At 47.3% G+C, this 25,207-nt stretch overlaps 4 protein-coding genes and 1 pseudogene across 4 annotated transcripts; 3 read left to right on the top strand and 2 right to left on the bottom strand.

Moving 5' to 3' along the window:
* Positions 1–3,660: 3,660 nt before the first annotated feature.
* On the bottom strand, positions 3,661–4,491 carry LOC109786788 (uncharacterized). Its single transcript, XM_020345345.1, has one exon. The coding sequence runs from the start codon at positions 4,489–4,491 to the stop codon at positions 3,661–3,663; it is 831 nt and encodes a 276-aa protein (XP_020200934.1).
* Positions 4,492–12,275: 7,784 nt separating this feature from the next.
* On the bottom strand, positions 12,276–14,389 carry LOC120975461 (uncharacterized). The gene is made up of 2 exons (XM_040402037.1): positions 13,288–14,389; positions 12,276–12,322 (listed from the first exon to the last, which is right to left on the bottom strand). The coding sequence occupies exons 1-2, from the start codon at positions 14,387–14,389 to the stop codon at positions 12,276–12,278; spliced, it is 1,149 nt and encodes a 382-aa protein (XP_040257971.1).
* A 4,625-nt stretch (positions 14,390–19,014) lies between these two features.
* Positions 19,015–20,682, top strand: LOC109760913 (rust resistance kinase Lr10-like). Its single transcript, XM_073495842.1, has 3 exons — positions 19,015–19,716; positions 19,940–19,993; positions 20,099–20,682. Exons 1-3 carry the CDS (start codon positions 19,034–19,036, stop codon positions 20,568–20,570), a joined length of 1,209 nt encoding a protein of 402 aa, XP_073351943.1. The 5' UTR covers positions 19,015–19,033; the 3' UTR covers positions 20,571–20,682.
* A 960-nt stretch (positions 20,683–21,642) lies between these two features.
* LOC123497507 (LEAF RUST 10 DISEASE-RESISTANCE LOCUS RECEPTOR-LIKE PROTEIN KINASE-like 2.4) lies at positions 21,643–23,232 on the top strand (annotated as a pseudogene).
* Positions 23,233–24,146: 914 nt separating this feature from the next.
* LOC141020892 (uncharacterized) lies at positions 24,147–24,938 on the top strand. The gene has a single exon (XM_073495841.1). It carries the CDS (start codon positions 24,252–24,254, stop codon positions 24,936–24,938), a length of 687 nt encoding a protein of 228 aa, XP_073351942.1. The 5' UTR covers positions 24,147–24,251.
* Positions 24,939–25,207: the final 269 nt, after the last annotated feature.

Below are 25,207 nucleotides of genomic sequence, written 5' to 3'. Positions count from 1 at the left end.
AGAATGGCCAAGCGAGCGAATCAAACGCTCTGGAAATGTCTAGTTTTAGGAACACTCCCGCCTCCTTCCGTGCATGGATCTTCCTCGCCACTTGCCGCACCAAGATGAAATTGTCATGTAGGTGTCTCCCACAAATAAAGGCCGATTGGTTCGCCGTCACGATCTCCTTCATCCTCCTCCTAACTCTATTCGCGAGCAGCTTAGTGAAGATTTTCGCAACACTGTGGGTGAGACTGATGGGACGAAAATCACCCACTTCCTCTGCTTCCGGCTTCTTCGGGATGAGCACAATGTGCGCTCGGTTAAGCTTGTTGAAACCTCTTTCGTCCCCCACAAACAACTTCAGAAGCACTGCCATGACATCATTCTTGATAATGTGCCACGCCTTCTGGTAAAAAGCCGCAATAAAGCCATCCGGTCCTGGGGCTCGATTCGGAGGCAACTCTTTAATGGTATTCCACACTTCCTCCTCGGTAAAGATCTCCTCGAGCTCCGACAAATCGTGGGTCTCCATGTCTAAGAACTCAAGATCCACATCTGCCTCCCTCGCGTGAGCTGTGCCTAGTAGCTGCTTGTAGGCCTCCGAAAAGATGTCTTCCTTCCTCCTCTGATCCACAATCAACTCGCCATTGTGTCTCACATGAGGGATAAAATTCTTGGAGCGACGGCCATTTGCCACCGCCTGGAAAAGTTTCGTATTGGCGTCCCCCTCCCTGATCCACTTAAGGCGCGATCGCTGCCTCTCAATGGTCCGCTGCAAAGAGGCCAGGCCCAACAGCGCATGCTTTAAACTGCCCCGAAGCCATCTCTCTTCTGCCGAAAGATCACGATCTTCCATTGCCCGATCCATCTTCAGGATAATGTAGTTTGCAATGGCTAACTGGATTCTAATGTTGCCCATCTTCTTCTGACCCCATGCCTGAAGAGCGGTCGCCGTGTTGCGAAGTAAGAAATCGAGTCTCTTAAACGGGTCAAAGATCTCTTCAGGGCACACCCAGGCATCCCGAACCGTTTGCTCGAACCCCTCCAACTTGAGCCAGCACAACTCAAATCGAAATCTCTTCTTCGCGCAGAAAGGCGCCGAGGTTGTTAAGTGCAATGGTGCGTGATCAGATATGTTAGAGCTCAGCCTTGAAGCAACATCTCCGGGTAGGCAAGCTCCCAATCCACCGATACCAATACCCGATCGATTTTCGTGAGCACTGGTTGCTCTCTTTCATTAGACCACGTAAATCTCCTTCCATGCAGATAAGGTTCCTTGAGCTCGCAATCGTCCACGAATTCCCTGAAACTTCTCATAATCCTACGGTTCAAGTTGTTGTTGCTCTTCTCGTCCGCTCTTAAGATCATGTTAAAATTGCCAAGCAACATCCATGGCCCCGGACACATCACCCGTCTATTGTGCAGTTCAACAAGAAACTGCATCTTCGCCTCGTCACCTTGGGGGCCGTAGACCACCGTCACCCACCGATCGAAGCCATCCTTGGAGTGAACCCTCCCCGTGAGCGCGTGAGAGTCCACGGCAATGTTATCAATGCTCAACACCGTCGAGTCCCACCCCAAAAGAATACCCCCTCGGGTCTCCACCGCCGGCACGTAAGCGAAGCCATCAAAAGATGGCCCCAAACTTTGCATAGCTATATATGAGTCAATTACATCAAGCTTCGTCTCTTGAAGACCTACTATGTTAACCTTTGCCTCTCCCACAAACTCCCTCACCGCGTTCCTTTTGGCCGGATTATTCAGCCCCCGCACGTTCCAACAAAGTACCTTAGGGTTCCAATCCATCGATACCCATTAGGCACCACCCAACAGAACTCATGCCGCTCCCAAAACTACCGAAGATCCAGCGGCCATGTCTCTCACCGGTGGCATCTCCTTCCCGAACAAAGCAGCGATGACCCGGATGTGCTGCTCCTTTAATGGCGAATCAAAGATCTCAGCCAACTCGGCAATGTTATCCTCATTGCCATCCAAATCCTCCGGAACGATGCCAAGCACCCGCATGAGCACGTTCTCCGCCTGGGTCGCCTTGCACAATTTACTTGCTGGAGCCCTCCTGGATCCCCTGGTTGTACGAAGAGGGGTGAAAGGTTCAGCATCTGGCCTGAGCGACGACTGCACCTCCATGAGAAGCGGGGGAGCCAACTTGCGCACTAATGCGTTACAGAACCACTTGAGCTTGCCGTAAGCCACCGCCTCCTGGGGTGTCATCCCTGTCGTGCGTGCCTGAATCTGATTTTGCATGTCCAAACCAACGTGCCGATCAGCCTCAATCACCCTGCCCCCTTGAAAGGCCGCCACTTGTCCCAGCTCCAAATCCCGCTCCTCGCTCCCCGGGATCTGATCCTCAATCATTGGCAAAATCCGATCCGTAATCAGTGGCGGGGCCACCTGCCGGGTCCATTCCCATATCATCAGCACGAAATATCTTAGTTGCCGTGAGAACGACAAGTACTCTGGGTCATATATGAACCACTACAAATAACAGGACAGCAGCAGCAACCTCACTCCCAGGGCAAAAAAGTCCTGTTGCTGGCGACCAGATTTCTGCAGCATTATTGTTTCAGTCGAGTAAATACCAAAAGCAAAACCACACAAGGGAAAACTTATGCAGGCCACAGTTCTCTTCCTCAGCAACAATAAACATGTGGAATTTTTCCGATCCAACATTTGCTGCTTTTTAGAAAATCCAGAGCAACTCCCTGGAATACAGTTAGTTCAGACCAAATAACATTTTTTTTCTCTCCCTCGTCTGGTACTGTGCAGCAGTTATCCCATTAATTTCCTGCTATTCATCTCAGGGCAAATGAAAAAACAAAACGGAGCACGGCTGGAAGATGACCACATTACATCTGACAGAGATGGCATGCTTTTCAAACAAAAGCTGAGAAGCACACTCAGAATAGACACACCTTTTGGCGATACTTGGGGCTGAAATTGTCATGGCCGAAGAGATATGAGCTCCCAAGCGCAAGCCCGTACATAAGCAACAGATAACAAAAACCAACTTGCATTAATACTAGGGTATTCAAAAGCGTCTTGCTACATTAGAAACATAGCTATACCAAGGCATATATGCATTCACTAAGCTTCTTCAGATAACATGTTTTTAACATTGCCAACCACACTGATGCGCACAAACTCAATGACAACAAAAAACTGCATCATCCGTTTCTTCATCTTGAGAACACAAAAGTATTAACTTGCAAGTAACCCAATACAGATAAAGATAATATTATCTAACAGAAGCACCTGTGTACAAAGTACAAAGTACAAACTGATGATCAGTTTAACATTACAAAATCATTAATCTACAAATAACCTGGTGGGAAGAAACTCGTGAATGGGTAACAATAATTTGGAGAACGGGTCACATTTTGTTTCTTGGTTTGCATTGACTTGAGTTGAACCATATAGACACCACCGCTCATACCTAAAAGGATTACATCATTATCCTCATCATACCCTACCAATCCAAGCCATTCCCTCTTTCTCCTAGTTCGAGGAGGGATGTTAAGTAGGTTACCCAATGCAACCATCTTGCGTGACAACCAGTTGGCAACGCCCCGATGATTGACCTTCCTCTGCCACAATTGAAGGGTATGGGAAGACAACACGGCGAGACCAACAGTGCCATGCATCCTCTGTCTGGATGATCTAGAAGTTGCCGGAATCCTTCATACCAGGAGGCCCGTTGATCACGGTAAGGTTCTGCGTGTCCAAATCAAACTCAAGTATGTTGTCTCCCCAATTATGTAAAGGCCAGTAAAGGACATTACCAACAAGGGTGCTAGGACCAATATGAGAACACTTATTATGTGAAGCCTCTATAGAGATGAGACCACTCCATGTGCTAGTCTCCGAGGAGTAAACACGGGCAATGGGTTGTCCATAATTATCTGTGTATTCTCTGTACATGGACACCAACACCACCTTAACGGGGGAGGGGCTCGAATGGCATGCGCCGTGCACGTGGCCCTTATCGCGGTCGACACAGAGCACCGCCCCGTTGAAGCACTCACCATGGAACTCAAAAGGGACGGCCATGCGGCACTGCTCGCTGGTGATGGGGTCACACACAATGAATTTTCTCCACAAATAGTCCCCGACGAGGACGAGGCCGTGGCGGCACCCGAGCACATTGTTCTCAATGGGGAAACGGAGCATGCTGTCGTCATCGTTGCGGTGGCCGCCATATCGTACAAGGTCGAAGAGGACGGGAGGGATACGGTCAGGATGGTCCAGAACTGGAGTGAACACGATGTCTTCACGGTACTCGAAGAAGCCAAGGAGGGGCGGCTTCTGGTGATGCTTGTAGAACTGGTGGAGGAACCTGGGATCGGTGGCGAGGCGCCGCCACCGCTTACAAACGAAGGAGGCACGCGGGAGGGAGGACGGCTGCGGCGGGAGGCGTAGGAGTATCTCCCATAGGAGGTCATCGTCTGTCAGCACGGCGAGCACAGAGCGGCTGCGGCAGTGGCGGGTCATGCCGGCGCCCTCGCTCTCGCCCGATCGAAGACGCTGCCACGCTGGGGGCAAGGGTAAAGTTTCTTTTGGAGGCCGATCCCTGGTGTCCTTTCTTTTCTAGGAGTAGTTAGCATTTGATCTCTTGTTGCAGAGTCGGAAACTAACTTGAGCGTGGTAGCTAGACTCCTACTCGTAGCTTCCTTCCTGAAGTTAGGATCTGTTTCCTTAGTTTTTTTGTTTCCTGATAGGCAACCTTTAATTACAACGTAGTACAGAGGGTGACGGCAACAAAGCAGGGAGCTGCTACTATAATGAGCAAAGCGTTCTACAGAGGGTGACGTGCAGATTTATGTTGGATTCGAATGTGTGCAAAACAGATCCTCTTCTTGGAGCAAGAGCAACTGCACGTACCCAAGGAACTGACGCCAAGATAGTGATGGTGAATTTCTAAGGGCAACTCACACGCACGAAGCCAAACGGACGTCCGTTTTGTCCGGATTATGTCCGTTTGGGGCGACAAAAACTGCTAACTGAATGCCAGAAAGCTGCTTTAGATTTTTTTACAAATTCTGGATCTGTTGCATATTAAAACAGATCTGGACCCATTCGACCAAAACAAGCGTTTGTAGGCATAGTTTCGGTCTTTTTTTTTAAGTTTCGGTCTTGGACTACAAGTTATTTCGACGTTTACATGACACACTAGATTTTCTTGCCCTGGTAGTGAGGTAGGTTGGCACTGCTGCCCAGTACCTTGTAGTTGTTCTTATGAGCCAGAGGACTCTATTCTCGCAGCAGCTGTTAACTGCTGAAGATGCTGGACTGGACGGCAGAAAAGTGAGGTTGCATTCTTATCTTGTAATTTTCTGCTGGACTTCCAGGTCATTCAAAAAATTTACATGGCTGAAATTAACGCAGGTAAAATCAGAATGTTGTGGTAGTAAGAAATTTGACTTAGTTTTCTTACCCTGGGACTGAGGGCTACGATCTCGGACATCCTTTTGGTGACCACTACACTGCAACTGGGTAATGATCCGACCCCTCCTCCCGCTAGGGTGTTCGCCGCAGCCGGCAGCCCTCCAGCCCCTTCCCGCCGCCGCCGGCCGCTCGGCGCGCTCACCCCGGCCCGCCCCGCCCCCCTCTCCCCTCCTCCCCGTCCCGCCGCTTCCGCCGTCTCCCCGGGAGGCGGCCGGGGCGGCGCGCGCCCCCTTTCCCCTCGTCCAACCCCCTCCTTCCTTCCTCCTCGCCGCCGCCGGCGGTCGCCCCCGGATCTGGTCGGGTAGTGTCGGCGGCGGGTCCTCCCATTCCCGCGTGTGCTCCTCCTTCACGGGGCGGGGGCAGGCGGCGGTGGTGCTCGGCCGGTGGCGGTCCGGCGTCTTGGTGGCGGCGGCCGACGGCGCACGTAGTGGTAGTGCCTCCACCTGGCGGCGGGGCGGTCCGGTGGTGCTGAGCGGTCGGCGGCGTGACCCCGGCCCAGATCTGGGCCCATAGGGCCCCATCTGGGTCCTCGTGGCTTGGGGGTCGCAAAACAGAGAGCAAGGCACCCAAAGCAAAATGTTCTTGGCTTGCGCCCTCGCCGGCGTCGATTTGTCCCCAAGCTGTGTGTGCCACGAGGACCCAGATGGGGCCCTACGGGCCCAGATCTAGCATGTGGGTACGTCTACATGCTGGAGCTATCGGACGTCGGGTACGTCTACATGCTAGTGGACTTGGTGTGTTACGACGCCGGTGTTCGTGATTGACTCAAGCATGTAGACGTACCCGACGTCCGATGGCTCCAGCATCTCCTAAAGCCCTTCCCAGCCCTCCTCCTGACGGTGCTTGTACTTCCGCTCGGAGTCCTCCATGACGGCCTACACCAGCCGCTCCTCCTCCTCGGCCGTCACGGTGGAAGAATGCGGGGACAGTGGAGACAGGGAGGGAAAGGGCATCGGGGTCAGACCACGCACCCGCATGCGGCCACGCCACTCTGGGTGGCCTCGGTGTGCAGACGAGACACACTTTGGGGCATATGAGGAGGGCTATGAGCACGGCCGGCAAAAAATGTTTCCCGGTGCATGTCGTGCTCGTCCTGGAACCATGTGTCCCCGAGGGCCGAGTCGACGTCGTACCTGCGATCGGTGCGGTGCTGGCGCGGGATCATGGCAGCACGACGAGCGATCTCCTGGAGGCGGCGCGATGAGCAACCTCCCTCGCCGCGACAGCTACCTCCGCAACCACACCGATCCGCCCCAGAACTATGAAACGTCTACAGCTGCTCTAGGTAGCCATCTACCGTGGAAACCATTTTATGTTTAAGTGGAAACAACGTTAATTGGTGTCCATTGATGCAAATTTAATTTTCGGTGGAAGCAAAAAAAAATTGACGACCCGAAACAAATTATTGCTTCATTGGGGATGCAAGGTAAACATTCATAATGGACGCATCTTTCAAAATTACTGAGTTTATGGAAGCACATATATGAGTTATAAATTGGTGAAGAAAAGAAAGTATCAATCCTGGAAGGTCTCATAGATGGAAGCACTAAATTGGAAGTAAACCTTTTTTACGTGAATTGAAATCGATTTTTTTAGGTTGAATTGGAATCAAATTTCTTTCCTGAATAGGTAATTGGAATCAAACTTTTATGGGAAACACTCCTTATGTTAACTCTAGGGAAGTTTCTTCATGTTACTTAATTAGCTCCTTCACTTGTCTACTTGCTACCATGAACACACATATTGTCCTACTTCTAAAATGTTTATGTTCTCTTCCAGCTCAGACATTGAGCGGATCCTGAACAACTGTGTATATTCTCTCCACGAAATAGAATATTTTTCTAAAATAATTGTTGAACCATGCAACCGAGTGTACATCTTGCTGTGCTAGTTCATGCGGGGGTGTGGGGCCAACCTTGGCGCTGACCTCAAGGCCGCAAAAGGTCCTATGGGGAGGCTGATAGGGCCGATGATTGGCTTTGACAGTGCGTACTCCCTTGAATCTTCGCTAATGGAGATATTCAAGGATGAAAAACCATGTTGGAAATGTCGTTGGGGCCAGAAGTGGCTCCTCCAAGCAGATGTCAATACCGCATACTTCCAGGCGATTGCCAACGGGCGACATTGGTATTGCTCTATTCCATGTCTCTGGGAGAGTGACACACTCTTGGAACACCCGGATGAGATTAGGTCCCACATCTAATCCTTCTTTAAGACGCTCTTTACAATGGAAGCCATGGTGGGGTGTCTTTGGCGAAGGACTTCGGGCCGGCTACGGATAGACTCTCCGACACTGAGAATGCATAATTATTTCTCCCATTCTCGCCAGAAGAGGTGGGTAGGGCTATCGCCTCTATGAAGCCGAGTTTAGCCCTCGAGCCAGATGGCTGTCGGTGGCCTTCTTCCAGAAATTCTGGAATGTCCTGAAGCGGGTGATCATGTCGATGTTCCATGAATTTTACATTTGGACATTTGACATGTCCCAAATAAATTTTTTGTGTCATCACCTGATCCCAAAGTAGTTGGGGCTACGGGCATTAGACACTTTAGACCTATCACGGTGATTAATGTCCTCAAACATATTTTTGCTAAAGTCTACGCGACACGACTAGCTCCTCTGGCGGAGCGGCTGGCTCATCCCCTCCAGATGGCGTTTATGAAGGGCCTGCAGATCCATGATGGGATCCTGGCCCTTCACGATATTTCTCATGAAGTGAGGACGCGAGGCTATATGGGCGTCTTCCTAAAGTTGGGCTTCCAGAAGGCTTACGACGACCTGGATTGGTCCTTCTTGCGATTAGTGCTTCAACGTCGAGGCTTTCATGACAGATGCTGCCCTTGGATCATGTAGTTGGACCAGTCAGGTGATACGACAATTAATATTAACGGCAAGGTGGGACCATTCTTTAGGGTCGAGTTGGATTTAGGGTCGAGCCGTGGTGTGGGCTGTTTACCTCCAACGGGAGCAAATCGGTCCTTATTAGCTCTAACCTTGCGAGCCTCCCCATCTACATGATGTGGTTGTCTATCCTACCGGAGGGCGTCCATAGCTTGTTCCTTAAGGATGTCACTAGGTTCTTCTGGCTGGCCGCCAATGGCCGCCAGAAGTACCACATTGTCAAGTGGGAAGACATCTGTATGCCCAAGGACTGGGGAGGGGGGGTGCTGGGTATTATGGCTTCCCGGCGTATGAACATCGCGCTCATTTTACGATGGGTTTGGCGGATCGTGTGAGGCAAGGGAGGCTTGTGGCTACAACGTATTCTCACAAAATACCTTAGGGGTGGCATGTTCCCGCTCGGGGCTTCCCAGGTTTGGAGATCCATCCAAAGGCAAGGAGGACATTGGTCTAGGAATCTTCTTCACTATAGGAAATGGGGATGGGACCCAATTTTCTCTAGATCCTTGGGTGAGTGACGAGCCACTTAGGGTCAGCTTTCCTAGTCTATTCTCAATCTGCGCGGACCCGCTACTACTCGTCTCCGCCGCTTCCGATCTGGGCAATGGAATATCATGTTCCGTCACACATTTGGGCAGGCGGAGGATGAGGAGTACACTAGACTACGGACAACCCTACCGCCGGTGCTACCGGACACCGTGTCCTGGCATTTCTCACCTTCGGGTGAGTTCTCGATGAATTCATTATGCCATTCACCCACCATCTCCTGGATTTCTCCCAGTGGAAGGCCCCTTTGCCCTTGAAGATTATGATTTTTTGTGCGGCAACTAGTACGAGATCGCATCCCTTGAAGGACCAAGGTGTTTAGGCGGCATAGCAGGGGTGACGGCATGTGCTTCCTGTGCGCGGTACCGGAGACAAGGACTCACATCCTATTCTCATGTACGGCAGCACGGGTCCTATGGATGTTCGTCCGCGAGGCACTCGGGCCCGACTGGGAGGCCCTGGACCTCACGGAGTTCCTCCAGATCAGAGCTACCCATCCTGGGCGTTATCACCGCTTATTCTGGATTATCTTTGCAGCGATGTCGTGGACTCTATGAACGACACGTAATAAAATGATGATTGAGCGTGTCTTTCCATGGCAGGCGTGTGACTCCTTCGAATTCCTTGCTTTTCTGCAGCACTGGCACCTGCTCTCTAGGTAGCACGACCGCGATCGACTTCGGCTCATGCTGGATACACTTTTGTTTACCACGTGGACTATCATCTTTGTAGGGCCGCAAGTCGGCAGCCACTAGGTGGCGTTTTTCCTATTTCCCTTATGTTCTTTGGGTATGATTGTGTTGTTGGCCAAGCCGTCGTTTATGATTCGGAATTTGAATGTTGGTTGTATGGATCGTTGCTATATTTATAATAAAGCGTGACAAAAGTCTGTTTCGAGAAGTAAAAGTGGTACAACTACTACTGTTTTGCAATCTATTTTTTGCCACATGTTGCACAATCCAATATAAGCTTTCTATCTTTCGTAGGGTGGCACAGTGAAGGGAACAATTCCCAAAAGAAAAAATCCACATCTTTAATAACAGGCTTCACGAAGGAGTGGTCTTAGAAAGAGATGCAGGCAAGATTGTATTCTGTAAAATTATAATCCCAACTTCATATATGTGTCATAAACATTCAAATGTACTCTTGTAGTGATCTAAACACTCTTACATTTTTTCTAGGAGGGATTAATTAATAAGTTCACTGTTATCATTGGTTGTATATCTATATATTCACTATCCAAACATGCAATGTAAGCTATCAACCTTCCTCCCCTACTTGCAAACATGCTCTGAGACAAAACAAACAATTGTATAAATCATAACCGACGGAACGATGGGCACTGGTGCTGGTGCGGTGTGACGCCACGCTTCCGGTGCTAGTACAAATTCACAGTCCCACATACTCGCCATCCCAGAATATCCATCTATGAGTTGTTGTGGTTCGACTAACGTCCGGGTCAACATCAAGTAAGTTGTGTTGGGACAAACCCTAGACGAACCCTGGCTAGCTCACTATCACTTGCTGCCGAATGGAGGTGAAAGTAGGAGAGGTGGGCAATGTAATTTTCCGGTGACAAACGCCTCGCCGATGAACAGCGCCACACCGACAAATGGCCTCACTATTTTTTTAACCTGGGCACATACCACCCTGCCAAACAGCACACCGGGAGAACATATACGCAGGCTAATCACCCTTCCGCTGCGCAACATCTGTTCTGCTTGGCCGCGCGCATGACACAGGCCTGGCCAACAGACCCTACGTGCATGCAGCTCCACTCAACAGCTCGGCCAGCACACACAGCTAACTACGGCCACGCTACGGACGCCAACGAATGGCGACTCAAACTCGAGCACAAACGCAGCCACGCACCTGCGTCACGGTTTATTCATAAGAAATTACTGCGAAAATGTTGATTCCTTTGGCACATATGGACCGTTACAAATCAGTGAGCAGCTGTAGACCTGTAGTAACCTTAGTCTCAGCCTCCCAGGGAAGAAATTGAGTTGGAATTTCAGTCCAGCTCTCTGGAACTTCAGTCGGCGCTTAATTTCAGCCAACGCTATATATGGACCAAAGGAGTGGACAGCATGAGTAGCACTAGCAAACCCAGTCTCATGTAAAAATATTAAGTCCGATTTCTTGCTGCTACATCTTGCAATTGTAGTTCAGTAGAAAACTACAAGATAAGAATGCAACCTCCTCGGCTGTGTGTTTCTTGCAGTTATGAGTACTATTGTAGACTCGCTACCATCCAGCCGCGCATCGTGAGCAGTAAACATCTGCAGCGAGAATGACTTGTAGTTCAACACAGAATGCCCTCTGGCTCAACATTACAAATAACTGAACAGCAGCCGCAATCTCTCCCAGGGCAAAGAAAGTCCCGTATCTTTCATCCAAATTTCAGTTGGTAAACATCGAAATGACTTGTAGACCAAGACCAGGACCAAAACAAATGCTTATGAAGGTTGGTCTTGATCCGAGACCGGGACCAAAACAATTTTAGGTGACACATGATGCTGAAACTCTCATGGCTCAAGAGAAGTGCTATATCAAGCACAAGCACGGAGCAAAAACAAGCCACAATGGAATCGGACTAGAGTATTATAATAATAGGGTAAGCTCAAATTCCCTGGATTATGTATTCAAAAGCATCTTCCTACGTTAGAGACTTGGCAAGATTAAGGCACAGTTGGCTGATTTTTCCTTTTAGGTAAAATATAAACACTGGTGAACATAGTGACAACTAAAACCGCAACAATCCTTTCTTCACCTGGAGAAAACAAAACCATCAAACTTGTTAGTAGCCTGATACAGATACCGGCAGAAACTAACATATATCAGCACAATCTTGTTAGTAACATTGTATGAACAAGCCATGCGTACAGACTCATGATCAGCTCAGCAACATAAGTAGAACTATATCAATATCGCCTAAAAAAAGAGTCATATTTCATATTACTGGCTATATATGAAAAAAATCCTTTAGCCTTTTAACACGGTTTGTTTAGGTGATGAAATTGAATGAAGTGACTAAGGTGTAATAGAAAAATGAGCTACTAATATGTTGCTTTGAACATACAGATTATGGAAAACTTGACCAAGGGAGAATTCTGGACATACGGCATTTGGATCATCTGCCTATCATTTATGATTCAACATGAATCGTTTCTTACTTAGCCTCACCACCATTTTAGTTGTTTCTGTGTTATCAGCATGTGGAAATCCATATAGCCAAATGGACAGTAGTTTGAGGGTGCATGCTACCCACACTGGCCACCACATATCTTCCAAAGAGAAAATCAAACAGTCCAAATCTCACAAAATATATTGAGAAGATCTTACCCCTTGAACCATTTCAGCACATTAGCACATCAAACCAGAGTCATCCTGACATTTCAGCTCCATTAGTTCCATCGTCAATGCTTGTGCCTAGAAGCATAAGAATTACAACAATTAACAACAAATGCACAATAAGGACAAATGGACAAGAGAATGCAACATGAGACAGATAGAAAGATGAGCTAAAAAGTATGTCTTGAGCAAAATAATCACCTATATAACTTATTTCTACAAATGTGTTATAAGTCACTCTTGAGTCTTGGCACTAGATAAACAAAACCACATCTCTTGTAAAAGGCAAGGAACAATCATACAAGCAGAATACTTAGCTACCTCATAATGTAGGAAAAAAAAACTAGATATGTAAATTTTCTCATGTGAACTCAAATCCTCGTAATGTCAACCCGACAAAATTATGTCAAAACAAACTCCAGAAACAAAAGTGTTTTTTGGCTATTCTGTTTTAAATGAATGGATTCCAAGACAAGAAATGCAATTTATTTCTATGTGCTACAAACATAACAATCACCTCTAGAAGGGGTCATGAACAAATGAGAAATCAAAATGATTTATGGAAGTATGAATTCAACAGAACAATAGAGAAACTATCTAGGGTGCTAAAAACTAGCAAACTAAGTAAATCATTTCACATTTGATTTGGTACCTTCCAATACAAAAGACAAGCAAATTGAATACATAACATATAATAAAGTAATATGTTGATAAATTTGTCCATCTAGGAAAGGTACGTAACATGTACAGAAGATAACTAGATTGGGTTACTCAAAACTCGCAAGATATAAAGACCAAGTATGAGCAATCACCTAGTGGATAGAAACTTGTGAAAGTATAGCAGCGACATGTAAAGCGGGTTCCATCAAGTTTTCTGGCTTGCATTGACTTGGGCTGAACCATATAGATAACATCGTGCACATCAAATAAGATTACATTATTATCCTCATCATACCCTACCACTTTGAGCCATTGCCTTTTCTTAGTGATTTTAAGAAGTTTACGCCATGAAATGGTCTTCCACAAAAACCATATGGGAATACCCTGACAATCAATCTTCCTCTGCCACAATAGAAGCTTAAGGCAAGACACTCCAGCAAGACCAACAGCGCCATCCTCTGCCTCAATAATATGAAAGTTATGTAAATCAATCATATGCATGTCAGGAGGCCCCTTAATCACAGTAAGATTCTGCGTGTCCAAATCAAACTCAAGTATGTTGTGTCCTCGCATATTTAATGGCCAGTAAAGAACATTACCAACAAGGGTGCCACGACCATTAAGAAAACACCCATCATGTGGAGGCTCTGTAGAGATGAGACCACTCCATGTGGCAGTCTCTGAGGAGTAAACGGAGGCAATAGGTTGGCCCTCACTGTATATCATTACCAAGACCACCTTGAAGGGGCACAAGTGGCAGCCGCCGTGCACATGGCCCTGGTTGCTAGCAGCACAAAGCACTGCTGCCTTAAAGAGGCGCCCGTTGAACTCGGGCGGAATGGACACGCGGTGATGTTTGCTGGTGATAGGGTCACACACAGCGACCTCTCCAAGCTGCAAGCCTTTGACGAGGACGCGGCCGTGGCGTGAATCAAGCAGAATGTGGTTGCTGTAGTGCCCAAGGGAGAAGCGCCCAGGGGTGATGCAGTCTGGAGGGGCCAGGACGGGCTTGAACACTATCTGTTTGCTGCTGTAATGGAAGAAGCCGAGGAGGGGTGGCTTGCGGTGGTGCGCATGGAACAGACAGAGGAACCTGGGGTCGACAAGGATGCCTCGCCACTGCTTGCAGACGGCGGAGGCGCGGTGAAGCGAGTATAGGTCCTGGGGGAGGCGGAGAAGGATCTCCCAGAGCATATCTTGGTTGTCCGGCAGGGAGGCAGGCTGCTCCGGCGAGGTGCCGCGGAGGCCGGACATGTCGTCGCCGTCCTTGCTGGCACGGGTCTGGGGACGGAGGCGCTTACCGCGGCGATGGGAGGTCACTCCGGCGCCATCCTCATTGGCGTGGATCTGGGGACGGAGGCGCGTGGTGCGTGGGTGGGCCAGTCCGGATCGCTCGTCGCCCGCGTGGATCTGGGAGCGGAGGCGCCCGCTGCGGCGGCGGGAGGGCATCCCGGCGCCACCCTCGTCGGGGTGGAGGTGGCTCATGCCGACGCCGCCAATCCTCTTTTTTTTTGAATCTTGCCGAGACCTAGCTATCTGGTTTTTTCAAGAGAAAGTTATCTGGGTGGAGGAACGCACGAGACTCTCTGGGGTTTCTTTCTGTCCGCGGCTGGATTGGGTTGGGCTTCTAGAGGACCGGCCCGGTTGGTTCTCGTCCTGCTAGACCCAGTGAACAACTACTCTTCTACCTTCTTCTTATTCTTCTTCTTATTCCTCTTATTCTTCTTCTGGTGTGCTAAAAAAATTCTTCTTCTTTATCTAATAATAAAGGACGGAAGCTTTCATAGTTCTCCATACGTCATTCTTTTATATCCGTTAATTTTATGTTAATCATAAGACTTGATGGTTAAGATTTAAAAGGATTTATACTATCTTCTTTTATAAAAAAAAAGTAGCAGAGAACGATCGATCTTTCCATGCTGCAGGGGATCTCGTCTCTTTTTCCATCTAACGGATTGCAGGCAACCATTAATCTCTCGATGCCCCTCGATCGATCTCTCAATTTTTTTTATCAACCCACAGTAGCCCAGCCAGCTTTGAGTCCTTACCAGCCCACAGGAGCCCAGCAGAGTCCTTTTCTTTTCATCCGTAGAACAAACCAAGGGCTATCTGAGTTGGACAGGGAACAACCAAGTAGCTTTATGCCTTATGTACGTGTATTTAGGTAGTCAATTCAGATCACTACTAATAGCCATCTAATGTGTCCTTTCGTTATATACGTGTATTTATATACGTTTAGGGAAGCATGGGCAATGATATCTCTTACCTAACATTCACTACTAATAGCCATCTAATGTGTCCTTTGCTTATATACTCCTTCTGTAAAAAAATATAAAAGCGTTTAGATCACTACTTTAATGATCTAAACGCTCTTATATTTCATTACGAGGGAGTACATATTAGTTGCGAGCATGTGGTTGGGAAGGTCCAGGAGGTATGCGGGGACACGAACAGGACCTGCCCTTCACGTTCAAAGTTGACCAAAGTATAAGGCAGTGAGGGTGGTCAAATCAAGAGATTAGTTGAAATCAAATACTCGACCTGTATGACCCAAAGCCGCCAAGTCGCTCCTCCTCCTCCAAGAAAGAAAGCTAGGGTTTCTGCCTCTCGCCTGCGCCGCCGCAGGTCCTCCTCGTCTCCGGTGGCGCCATGGGGCGCGGTGGATCCTGCCAAGGGCCGGCGGGAGGGCTCCGTTTTCAGTGTTTTTTTCTGTCTTGTTAGGGTCTGTGTCATGCTCAGGAAGGCGAGACGGCGGCGGCTCCCTGAAGATGGAATAAAGGTCTCCCCGTCTAGCCCCCGTTCCGGCGGTGCATCTAGCATCGTTGGTGGGCGTGTGGAGGTGTGTCTCCGGCGGATCTATCTTTGGTGGATTTGCTCGGATCTCGTCGTTGTTCCTCTACGTTAGTGTGTCTTCGGGTTGAATCCTTCCAACCTACGTTATTCTTCATCGGCGGTGGTTGCTGTTCTGGTGCGCTGGTCCTATGGGGCCTTAGCACGACGACTTCCCGACTGTCTACTACAACAAATTGTGCCCGACTCCGGCGATGGAGGGGTGATGACGGCGGCGCGCCTTCGGCTCGCTTCAGTGCTTGTAGTCGTCGCTAGGTGGTCTACGGATCTGGATGTAATTTTTATTTCTGGTGTTCGTTGTACTGCCATGATTGAAGATGAATAGATTGGAAGTTTTTCGCAAAAAATAGAAATTAGTTGAAACATCCCAGTGCCCTGCCGCGGTTCAGTGATACGTGTCATGAGGTGGCCAAGCTCATCACCTTCAATGGATCACGTCTGCACACTTGTGACCTGGTGGACAAAACCGCCATCTTCGGTAAGGGCGGAAAGATGGACGAATGGGGTGCTGATAAAATAGAGGACGCGGACTGGGTTGGGGGGGGGGGGGGGGGGGGGGAGGGGTCATTGAGGCATGCTTATTAGATAGTGGCGTATAATTTATTTTTTCTCGTTGCAACGCATGGGCATATTGACTAGTCTGGTGTAAAGGAGAGAAGTTTTCCTAAGAAAAGGAAAAGAACGAGTGAACAACGATGTAAAAAATTACTCAACAATTGGATTTTCAGTTTCCTGTCAGACTATACACCGGCATCTTACCCTCTCCATTCTTCTTTTTTTAATGAGGGAGATGAAAATTTGCTTCCAAATAATCAACCAATAGTACCCAACCAGTAATAAAATGCGTGTGCAAGAGAGAGAAAAATATTGGAACGAGTACCTTCTTCTTCTGTTGTCTCGAAACCTTATCTATGTGCATGCATGTCTACGTATTTTTTTCCCGCATAAATAGAACACACCAGTTGAATATAATCTCAATTGTACTAGTGGGTCATGTACAAATTCCTCACTAGTTGTTTTTTCTTTTATTTTGCTATTTTTTATAAAGGATGTATTTTATTAACTCAATATGAAGTATCAAATGAATACAAAACACAATAAGTACACAGCTAGCACCAACGCACACACGCAAAACACGCTGGCAAAAAGCAAAGTCATACAAGACCAAAGCTATGCCTAAGCGAGGAAAAAAACAAGTGACCAAAACAGCGATTGACAAAGCATATTAATTCTAGGGAACTTTCTTCATGTCGCTTAATTACCTCATTCACTTCTTCATTAAGGGAAAGTTGAACAACTGTGTATGTTCACCTACAGCATAGAACATTTTTCTGTAAATAACTGTTGAACAATACAACATCCGTGGCAAATACATCTTGTCCAGCCACGAACGGGTTTTCGACTCACTCGGTCCGTCCACCCTGAGCCGCTACCCTGGAGTGGAGGGAGCAAGTGACTGTTAGAGCATCTACAACGCGGCTCCTCAAACTCCCCTCAAACCGACGGGCGAACCGGTACGGTCAGAAAAAAGACCCAGATGGCGCCTCAAAACGGCCTTAAACGCTCGAGTTGGCCGGCACCTCACATACTAGCCCAAATGTAGGGCAGATATGGGGAGGCCCGGGCGCAATCGGCGTGTTCTCAATGTCGGACCCGGCCCACGCTAGCCCATCCAGCCCCACATATATCCGTACCCATTCGCTCCCAGACCAAATCCTAGCTTAGCCACTCAACTCCACTGTGTCCCCCAAGCTCTCGTCCAGCAAGTTCCGGCCTTCCTCAACATGGTGGGCAGCGGATTTGACTCCGACCAGTCCAGATCCGTCGACTCGGGTGTCGTCCCGTGCAGGGTTGGAGGACGCAAAGGCCGTCTGCATTACCCTCCTCCACTACCGGTAGGACTGCACCCGACCGACGGCGAGATTTGTCGGTGTGAATCCATTGCATTGGCGAAACGGACGATGAGATCCTCCGGGGCTGGATCATCGCGGTCACTTTAGCTTCCCCGTCTTCGCCGGGGGTGGGGGGAGGGGGCAGAGTATGAGAGCAATCTGGATCGGTGGGGCGCGGTGGGAAGGAGTAAGTCAGGGTGGCCTAGGTCCGCCTTGCGTGCCCTCGCCCGGCAGCAGAATCGGAAGGTTCATGCCATGCCCGGACCCCCCCCCCCCCCCCAAGAGGAGAAGGAAGACAAAGACGGGTCGGACAACTATGGCGGTGAGCAGATCCGGCTTGATCCATATTACGTTTTTTACCGCTACTTCCTCGAGAAGGACGACAAGGGTGTCGATAAGGGCAAGGGCAGTTGTGGATGATCTTCTTCATAGCTAGTATGTAGGTAGAACATGCCAAATTTTGGTAGTCCGATGGCATGTTCTGAAGTAGTAGCCGGACGATGTGTGTTGCATTGTTTACGTACATTGCATGACTTCGTATGGATTTGAGGTATATGCTAATTGAGATGTCCGACTGTGAGAAGGAAAATTTCAAGGTGTGACCGGTTAGTGTCCGCAGACGCGTCGAGCGCATCTGCAGGCTTTTAAGAGGCTGGATTTGCCAAGTCTGGCTGTAAATGCTCTTACTACCTCATGACTCCTTTTTTTGAATGATTGACCTATATTTTTCTTCTTCCACCATTCTCTGCTCTTTATGGTTTGTACTACTAGTATCAAACAATAGAAAAATCACACATGGCTTTGTATGAACGACTCACTATCTCATGACGGGTTGTACTAGTATCAAACAATATAAAAGACACAGTTTGTACTACCTCATGACGGGTTGTACTAGACAAAGCAGTAGTGGCAATTAGTTCAACTAAAATAAGGAATTAGATCGGCATTAGTCATTGACAGAATTGCTAACTGAGTAATACTCAATATCTCAAATGAATGATATTTTCTTAGCTGGCAATTTTTTCGTCCTTGTTATTTGTCATTGTCATATAAGGCACTAAATTCCATGTTACTGCGACTAGGATAGGCTTGGAACACTAAAGGATGACATTGTAGTACACGACTCTTCCGTTAATCAAGTGGTCCGGAGTGAAGAACATCACATCACATAGATGGGCCAGTAGCCGGTATGTAATCAGTTAATCACCCAACTTAAATTGGCAGCAAATATCTAAGTCTCCCAGCCAGCAACATCACAGTCATGTAGAGGCACTAGTTGGCATTCAATGGCTCTCCTTTGGAGTTTTATTTTTAACTTTGACAGTCACTCCCTTATCTGGCCATTCATTTGCACGTCTGTGCTTTTGTGAACCAGTCTGCCAGGGCGATGCCTGCTGCTCTCAGGGCCTTAACTGTCTTGTATGTGCTTGCAGTTCTTGCTGGAAATCAGGCGGAAGGGCGGCACCATCAGCCTGATTGTCCTTCTTTCTCGTGCGGTCTTCTTGGAAACATATCGTCTCCATTTCGTCGGGCAAGTGATCCACCTAGGTGCGGCTATCGATCTTACGAGCTGGTTTGCAGTGATACCAAGGCTACGATATGCATCGGCGGTGCAACTTACTATGTGTCTGGTATCAACTACAGTAATTTTTCCTTCTGGGTTGTTGATGCCGACTTGGATTTACACAACAGCTGCCCTCTACCTCGGTGGAATCCTCCATACCCACACGACAACATGGAAGTCGAATTGGACCCCCTTGTAGATACTCGGGCTTGCTTTGTAAAATGCTCTCAGGAAGTAAAGGGCACTGGTACGTACATGCATGTTGCTTGCCTAAGCACCAACGATTCTTTTGTTTACGTGCTAACTGGCCTCAGATCTACATACATGGAGTACCTTCAACCTTCTTGTGGGTACTTGGCCGTGACTCCTCGACCTTGGGACAGTCCGACGCTAGAAAATGCAAGTTATGCAGATGTTGTGAAATCCATGAGGACTGGATTTGCTGTTTATTTTCCTTTGAGATATACTAGGGAGACCATCAAGGGATGCCTAAGAGACATTGTTCGGTGAGTTCGGGATTTTGAGATATGTATATACCATGGTTGTATTTGTTTCCCGTACCTGGCTATCTTATCCCAAAACTGATGAGCCCCTCTTTCATTCCCTTTATTGTATTGGTATTGCAGCCCCTTCTATGAAGTGCCAGTGTCGAGTGAGGGCATCAAGCGACTTATTACATACAGTCTTCTGGCTGATGGATTTTCTTGGATTATTGTGTATTTAATACAGGTGTTCCCGGTTACATCATAATAATCATCTTTTGGATTCTGAAGTGGCTAGCAGGTAACTCAGAGTTTGTGCTCTTTATTGCAGTTTGTTCATCATCACATCTATGCAATCATGTACCCACTAAACCCTATATAAACTTGTTTATTCAGTGTTATGCAGGTTCGTGTTGGCACCACTGGCTGTGTTGATCTTCCTCGCCCACAAGTATTGGAAAACGAGGATCACGATCGATGCTGTCGAGAAGTTCCTCCGAAAGCAACAAATGCTAGGTCCAATGAGGTATGCCTACACCGACATCACAGCAATTACAAGCCATTTCAGAGATAAGCTGGGCCAGGGAGGCTACGGCTCTGTGTTCAAGGGTGTGCTATTGCCAGGCAATGTTCATGTCGCTGTCACGATGCTAGAGGGCAATCCTAACTACAATGGAGAAGATTTCATCAATGAAGTCTCCATCATCGGTAGGATCCATCACGTTAATGTGGTGCGCCTCATGGGATTCTGCTCAGAGGAAATGAGGAGAGCACTAGTTTATGAGTACATGCCTCAAGGTTCTCTGGACAAGTACATCTTCTCAGCCAAGAAGAGTTTCTCCTGGGACAAGCTAGCCGATATAGCAGATCCGGCTTGATCCATATTACGTTTTTTACCGCTACTTCCTCGAGAAGGACGACAAGGGTGTCGATAAGGGCAAGGGCAGTTGTGGATGATCTTCTTCATAGCTAGTATGTAGGTAGAACATGCCAAATTTTGGTAGTCCGATGGCATTTTCTGAACTAGTAGCCGGACGATGTGTGTTGCATTGTTTACGTACATTGCATGACTTCGTATGGATTTGATGTATATGCTAATTGAGATGTCCAACTGTGAGAAGGAAAATTTCAAGGTGTGACCGGTTAGTGCCCGCAGACGCGTTGAGCGCATCTGCAGGCTTTTAAGAGGCTGGATTTGCCAAGTCTGGCTGTAAATGCTCTTACTACCTCATGACTCCGTTTTTTGTATGATTGACCTATATTTTTCTTCTTCCACCATTCTCTGCTCTTTATGGTTTGTACTACTAGTATCAAACAATATAAAAATCACACATGGCTTTGTATGAACGACTCACTATCTCATGACGGGTTGTACTAGTATCAAACAATATAAAAGACACAGTTTGTACTACCTCATGACGGGTTGTACTAGACAAAGCAGTAGTGGTAGTTTTTATATAGGAGGGGTTTAGGCAATTAGTTCAACTAAAATAAGGAATTAGATCGGCATTAGTCATTGACAGAATTGCTAACTGAGTAATACTCAATATCTCAAATGAATGATATTTTCTTAGCTGCCAATTTTTTCGTCCTTGTTATTTGTCATTGTCATATAAGGCACTAAATTCCATGTTACTGTGACTAGGATAGGCTTGGACCACTAAAGGATGACATTGTAGTACACGACTCTTCCGTTAATCAAGTGGTCCGGAGTGAAGAACATCACATCACATAGATGGGCCAGTAGCCGGTATGTAATCAGTTAATCACCCAACTTTAATTGGCAGCAAATATCTAACTCTCCCAGCCAGCAACATCACAGTCATGTAGAGGCACTAGTTGGCATTCAATGGCTCTCCTTTGGAGTTTTATTTTTAACTTTGACAGTCACTCCCTTATCTGGCCATTCATTTGCACGTCTGTGCTTTTGTGAACCAGTCTGCCAGGGCGATGCCTGCTGCTCTCAGGGCCTTAACTGTCTTGTATGTGCTTGCAGTTCTTGCTGGAAATCAGGTGGAAGGGCGGCACCATCAGCCTGATTGTCCTTCTTTCTCGTGCGGTCTTCTTGGAAACATATCGTCTCCATTTCGTCGGGCAAGTGATCCACCTGGGTGCGGCTATCGATCTTACAAGCTGGTTTGCAGTGATACCAAGGCTACGATATGCATCGGCGGTGCAACTTACTATGTGTCTGGTATCAACTACAGTAATTTTTCCTTCTGGGTTGTTGATGCCGACTTGGATTTACACAACAGCTGCCCTCTACCTCGGTGGAATCCTCCATACCCACACGACAGCATGGAAGTCGAATTGGACCCCCTTGTAGATACTCGGGCTTGCTTTGTAAAATGCTCTCAGGAAGTAAAGGGCACTGGTACGTACATGCATGTTGCTTGCCTAAGCACCAACGATTCTTTTGTTTACGTGCTAACTGGCCTCAGATCTACATACATGGAGTACCTTCAACCTTCTTGTGGGTACTTGGCCGTGACTCCTCGACCTTGGGACAGTCCGACGCTAGAAAATGCAAGTTATGCAGATGTTGTGAAATCCATGAGGACTGGATTTGCTGTTTATTTTCCTTTGAGATATACTAGGGAGACCATCAAGGGATGCCTAAGAGACATTGTTCGGTGAGTTCGGGATTTTGAGATATGTATATACCATGGTTGTATTTGTTTCCCGTACCTGGCTATCTTATCCCAAAACTGATGAGCCCCTCTTTCATTCCCTTTATTGTATTGGTATTGCAGCCCCTTCTATGAAGTGCCAGTGTTGAGTGAGGGCATCAAGCGACTTATTACATACAGTCTTCTGGCTGATGGATTTTCTTGGATTATTGTGTATTTAATACAGGTGTTCCCGGTTACATCATAATAATCATCTTCTGGATTCTGAAGTGGCTAGCAGGTAACTCAGAGTTTGTGCTCTTTATTGCAGTTTGTTCATCATCACATCTATGCAATCATGTACCCACTAAACCCTATATAAACTTGTTTATTCAGTGTTATGCAGGTTCGTGTTGGCACCACTGGCTGTGTTGATCTTCCTCGCCCACAAGTATTGGAAAACGAGGATCACGATCGATGCTGTCGAGAAGTTCCTCCGAAAGCAACAAATGCTAGGTCCAATGAGGTATGCCTACACCGACATCACAGCAATTACAAGCCATTTCAGAGATAAGCTGGGCCAGGGAGGCTACGGCTCTGTGTTCAAGGGTGTGCTATTGCCAGGCAATGTTCATGTCGCTGTCAAGATGCTAGAGGGCAATCCTAACTGCAATGGAGAAGATTTCATCAATGAAGTCTCCATCATCGGTAGGATCCATCACGTTAATGTGGTGCGCCTCATGGGATTCTGCTCAGAGGAAATGAGGAGAGCACTAGTTTATGAGTACATGCCTCAAGGTTCTCTGGACAAGTACATCTTCTCAGCCAAGAAGAGTTTCTCCTGGGACAAGCTAGCCGATATAGCAGATCCGGCTTGATCCATATGACGTTTTTTACCGCTACTTCCTCGAGAAGGACGACAAGGGTGTCGATAAGGGCAAGGGCAGTTGTGGATGATCTTCTTCATAGCTAGTATGTAGGTAGAACATGCCAAATTTTGGTAGTCCGATGGCATGTTCTGAACTAGTAGCCGGACGATGTGTGTTGCATTGTTTACGTACATTGCATGACTTCGTATGGATTTGAGGTATATGCTAATTGAGATGTCCGACTGTGAGAAGGAAAATTTCAAGGTGTGACCGTTTAGTGTCCGCAGACGCGTCGAGGGCATCTGCAGGCTTTTAAGAGGCTGGATTTGCCAAGTCTGGCTGTAAATGCTCTTACTACCTCATGACTCCGTTTTTTGAATGATTGACCTATATTTTTCTTCTTCCACCATTCTCTGCTCTTTATGGTTTGTACTACTAGTATCAAACAATATAAAAATCACACATGGCTTTGTATGAACGACTCACTATCTCATGACGGGTTGTACTAGTATCAAACAATATAAAAGACACAGTTTGTACTACCTCATGACGGGTTGTACTAGACAAAGCAGTAGTGGTAGTTTTTATATAGGAGGGGTTTAGGCAATTAGTTCAACTAAAATAAGGAATTAGATCGGCATTAGTCATTGACAGAATTGCTAACTGAGTAATACTCAATATCTCAAATGAATGATATTTTCTTAGCTGCCAATTTTTTCGTCCTTGTTATTTGTCATTGTCATATAAGGCACTAAATTCCATGTTACTGTGACTAGGATAGGCTTGGACCACTAAAGGATGACATTGTAGTACACGACTCTTCCGTTAATCAAGTGGTCCGGAGTGAAGAACATCACATCACATAGATGGGCCAGTAGCCGGTATGTAATCAGTTAATCACCCAAATTTAATTGGCAGCAAATATCTAAGTCTCCCAGCCAGCAACATCACAGTCATGTAGAGGCACTAGTTGGCATTCAATGGCTCTCCTTTGGAGTTTTATTTTTAACTTTGACAGTCACTCCCTTATCTGGCCATTCATTTGCACGTCTGTGCTTTTGTGAACCAGTCTGCCAGGGCGATGCCTGCTGCTCTCAGGGCCTTAACTGTCTTGTATGTGCTTGCAGTTCTTGCTGGAAATCAGGTGGAAGGGCGGCACCATCAGCCTGATTGTCCTTCTTTCTCGTGCGGTCTTCTTGGAAACATATCGTCTCCATTTCGTCGGGCAAGTGATCCACCTGGGTGCGGCTATCGATCTTACGAGCTGGTTTGCAGTGATACCAAGGCTACGATATGCATCGGCGGTGCAACTTACTATGTGTCTGGTATCAACTACAGTAATTTTTCCTTCTGGGTTGTTGATGCCGACTTGGATTTACACAACAGCTGCCCTCTACCTCGGTGGAATCCTCCATACCCACACGACAACATGGAAGTCGAATTGGACCCCCTTGTAGATACTCGGGCTTGCTTTGTAAAATGCTCTCAGGAAGTAAAGGGCACTGGTACGTACATGCCTGTTGCTTGCCTAAGCACCAACAATTCTTTTGTTTACGTGCTAACTGGCCTCAGATCTACATACATGGAGTACCTTCAACCTTCTTGTGGGTACTTGGCCGTGACTCCTCGACCTTGGGACAGTCCGACGCTAGAAAATGCAAGTTATGCAGATGTTGTGAAATCCATGAGGACTGGATTTGCTGTTTATTTTCCTTTGAGATATACTAGGGAGACCATCAAGGGATGCCTAAGAGACATTGTTCGGTGAGTTCAGGATTTTGAGATATGTATATACCATGGTTGTATTTGTTTCCCGTACCTGGCTATCTTATCCCAAAACTGATGAGCCCCTCTTTCATTCCCTTTATTGTATTGGTATTGCAGCCCCTTCTATGAAGTGCCAGTGTTGAGTGAGGGCATCAAGCGACTTATTACATACAGTCTTCTGGCTGATGGATTTTCTTGGATTATTGTGTATTTAATACAGGTGTTCCCGGTTACATCATAATAATCATCTTCTGGATTCTGAAGTGGCTA

The sequence above is a fragment of the Aegilops tauschii genome, chromosome 3 (assembly GCF_002575655.3).
Source record: "Aegilops tauschii subsp. strangulata cultivar AL8/78 chromosome 3, Aet v6.0, whole genome shotgun sequence".
Classification (NCBI taxonomy): Eukaryota; Viridiplantae; Streptophyta; class Magnoliopsida; order Poales; family Poaceae; genus Aegilops; species Aegilops tauschii.
This window is presented reverse-complemented; position numbering and strand designations above follow the sequence as displayed.

What these genes read in the sequence shown, in the direction of transcription:
- LOC109786788 (XM_020345345.1), bottom strand. Translation starts at nt 4,491, where the DNA reads ATGACCCGCCACTGCCGCAGCCGCTCTGTGCTCGCCGTGCTGACAGAC.
- LOC120975461 (XM_040402037.1), bottom strand. Translation starts at nt 14,389, where the DNA reads ATGAGCCACCTCCACCCCGACGAGGGTGGCGCCGGGATGCCCTCCCGC. An exon ending in GAGGAAGATTGATTGTCAGG is followed by an intron (nt 12,323 to 13,287) that starts GTATTCCCATAT and finishes TTATGCTTCTAG; the next exon opens with GCACAAGCATTGACGATGGA.
- LOC109760913 (XM_073495842.1), top strand. Translation starts at nt 19,034, where the DNA reads ATGCCTGCTGCTCTCAGGGCCTTAACTGTCTTGTATGTGCTTGCAGTT. An exon ending in TGCCTAAGAGACATTGTTCG is followed by an intron (nt 19,717 to 19,939) that starts GTGAGTTCGGGA and finishes TATTTAATACAG; the next exon opens with GTGTTCCCGGTTACATCATA. An exon ending in GATTCTGAAGTGGCTAGCAG is followed by an intron (nt 19,994 to 20,098) that starts GTAACTCAGAGT and finishes AGTGTTATGCAG; the next exon opens with GTTCGTGTTGGCACCACTGG.
- LOC141020892 (XM_073495841.1), top strand. Translation starts at nt 24,252, where the DNA reads ATGCCTGCTGCTCTCAGGGCCTTAACTGTCTTGTATGTGCTTGCAGTT.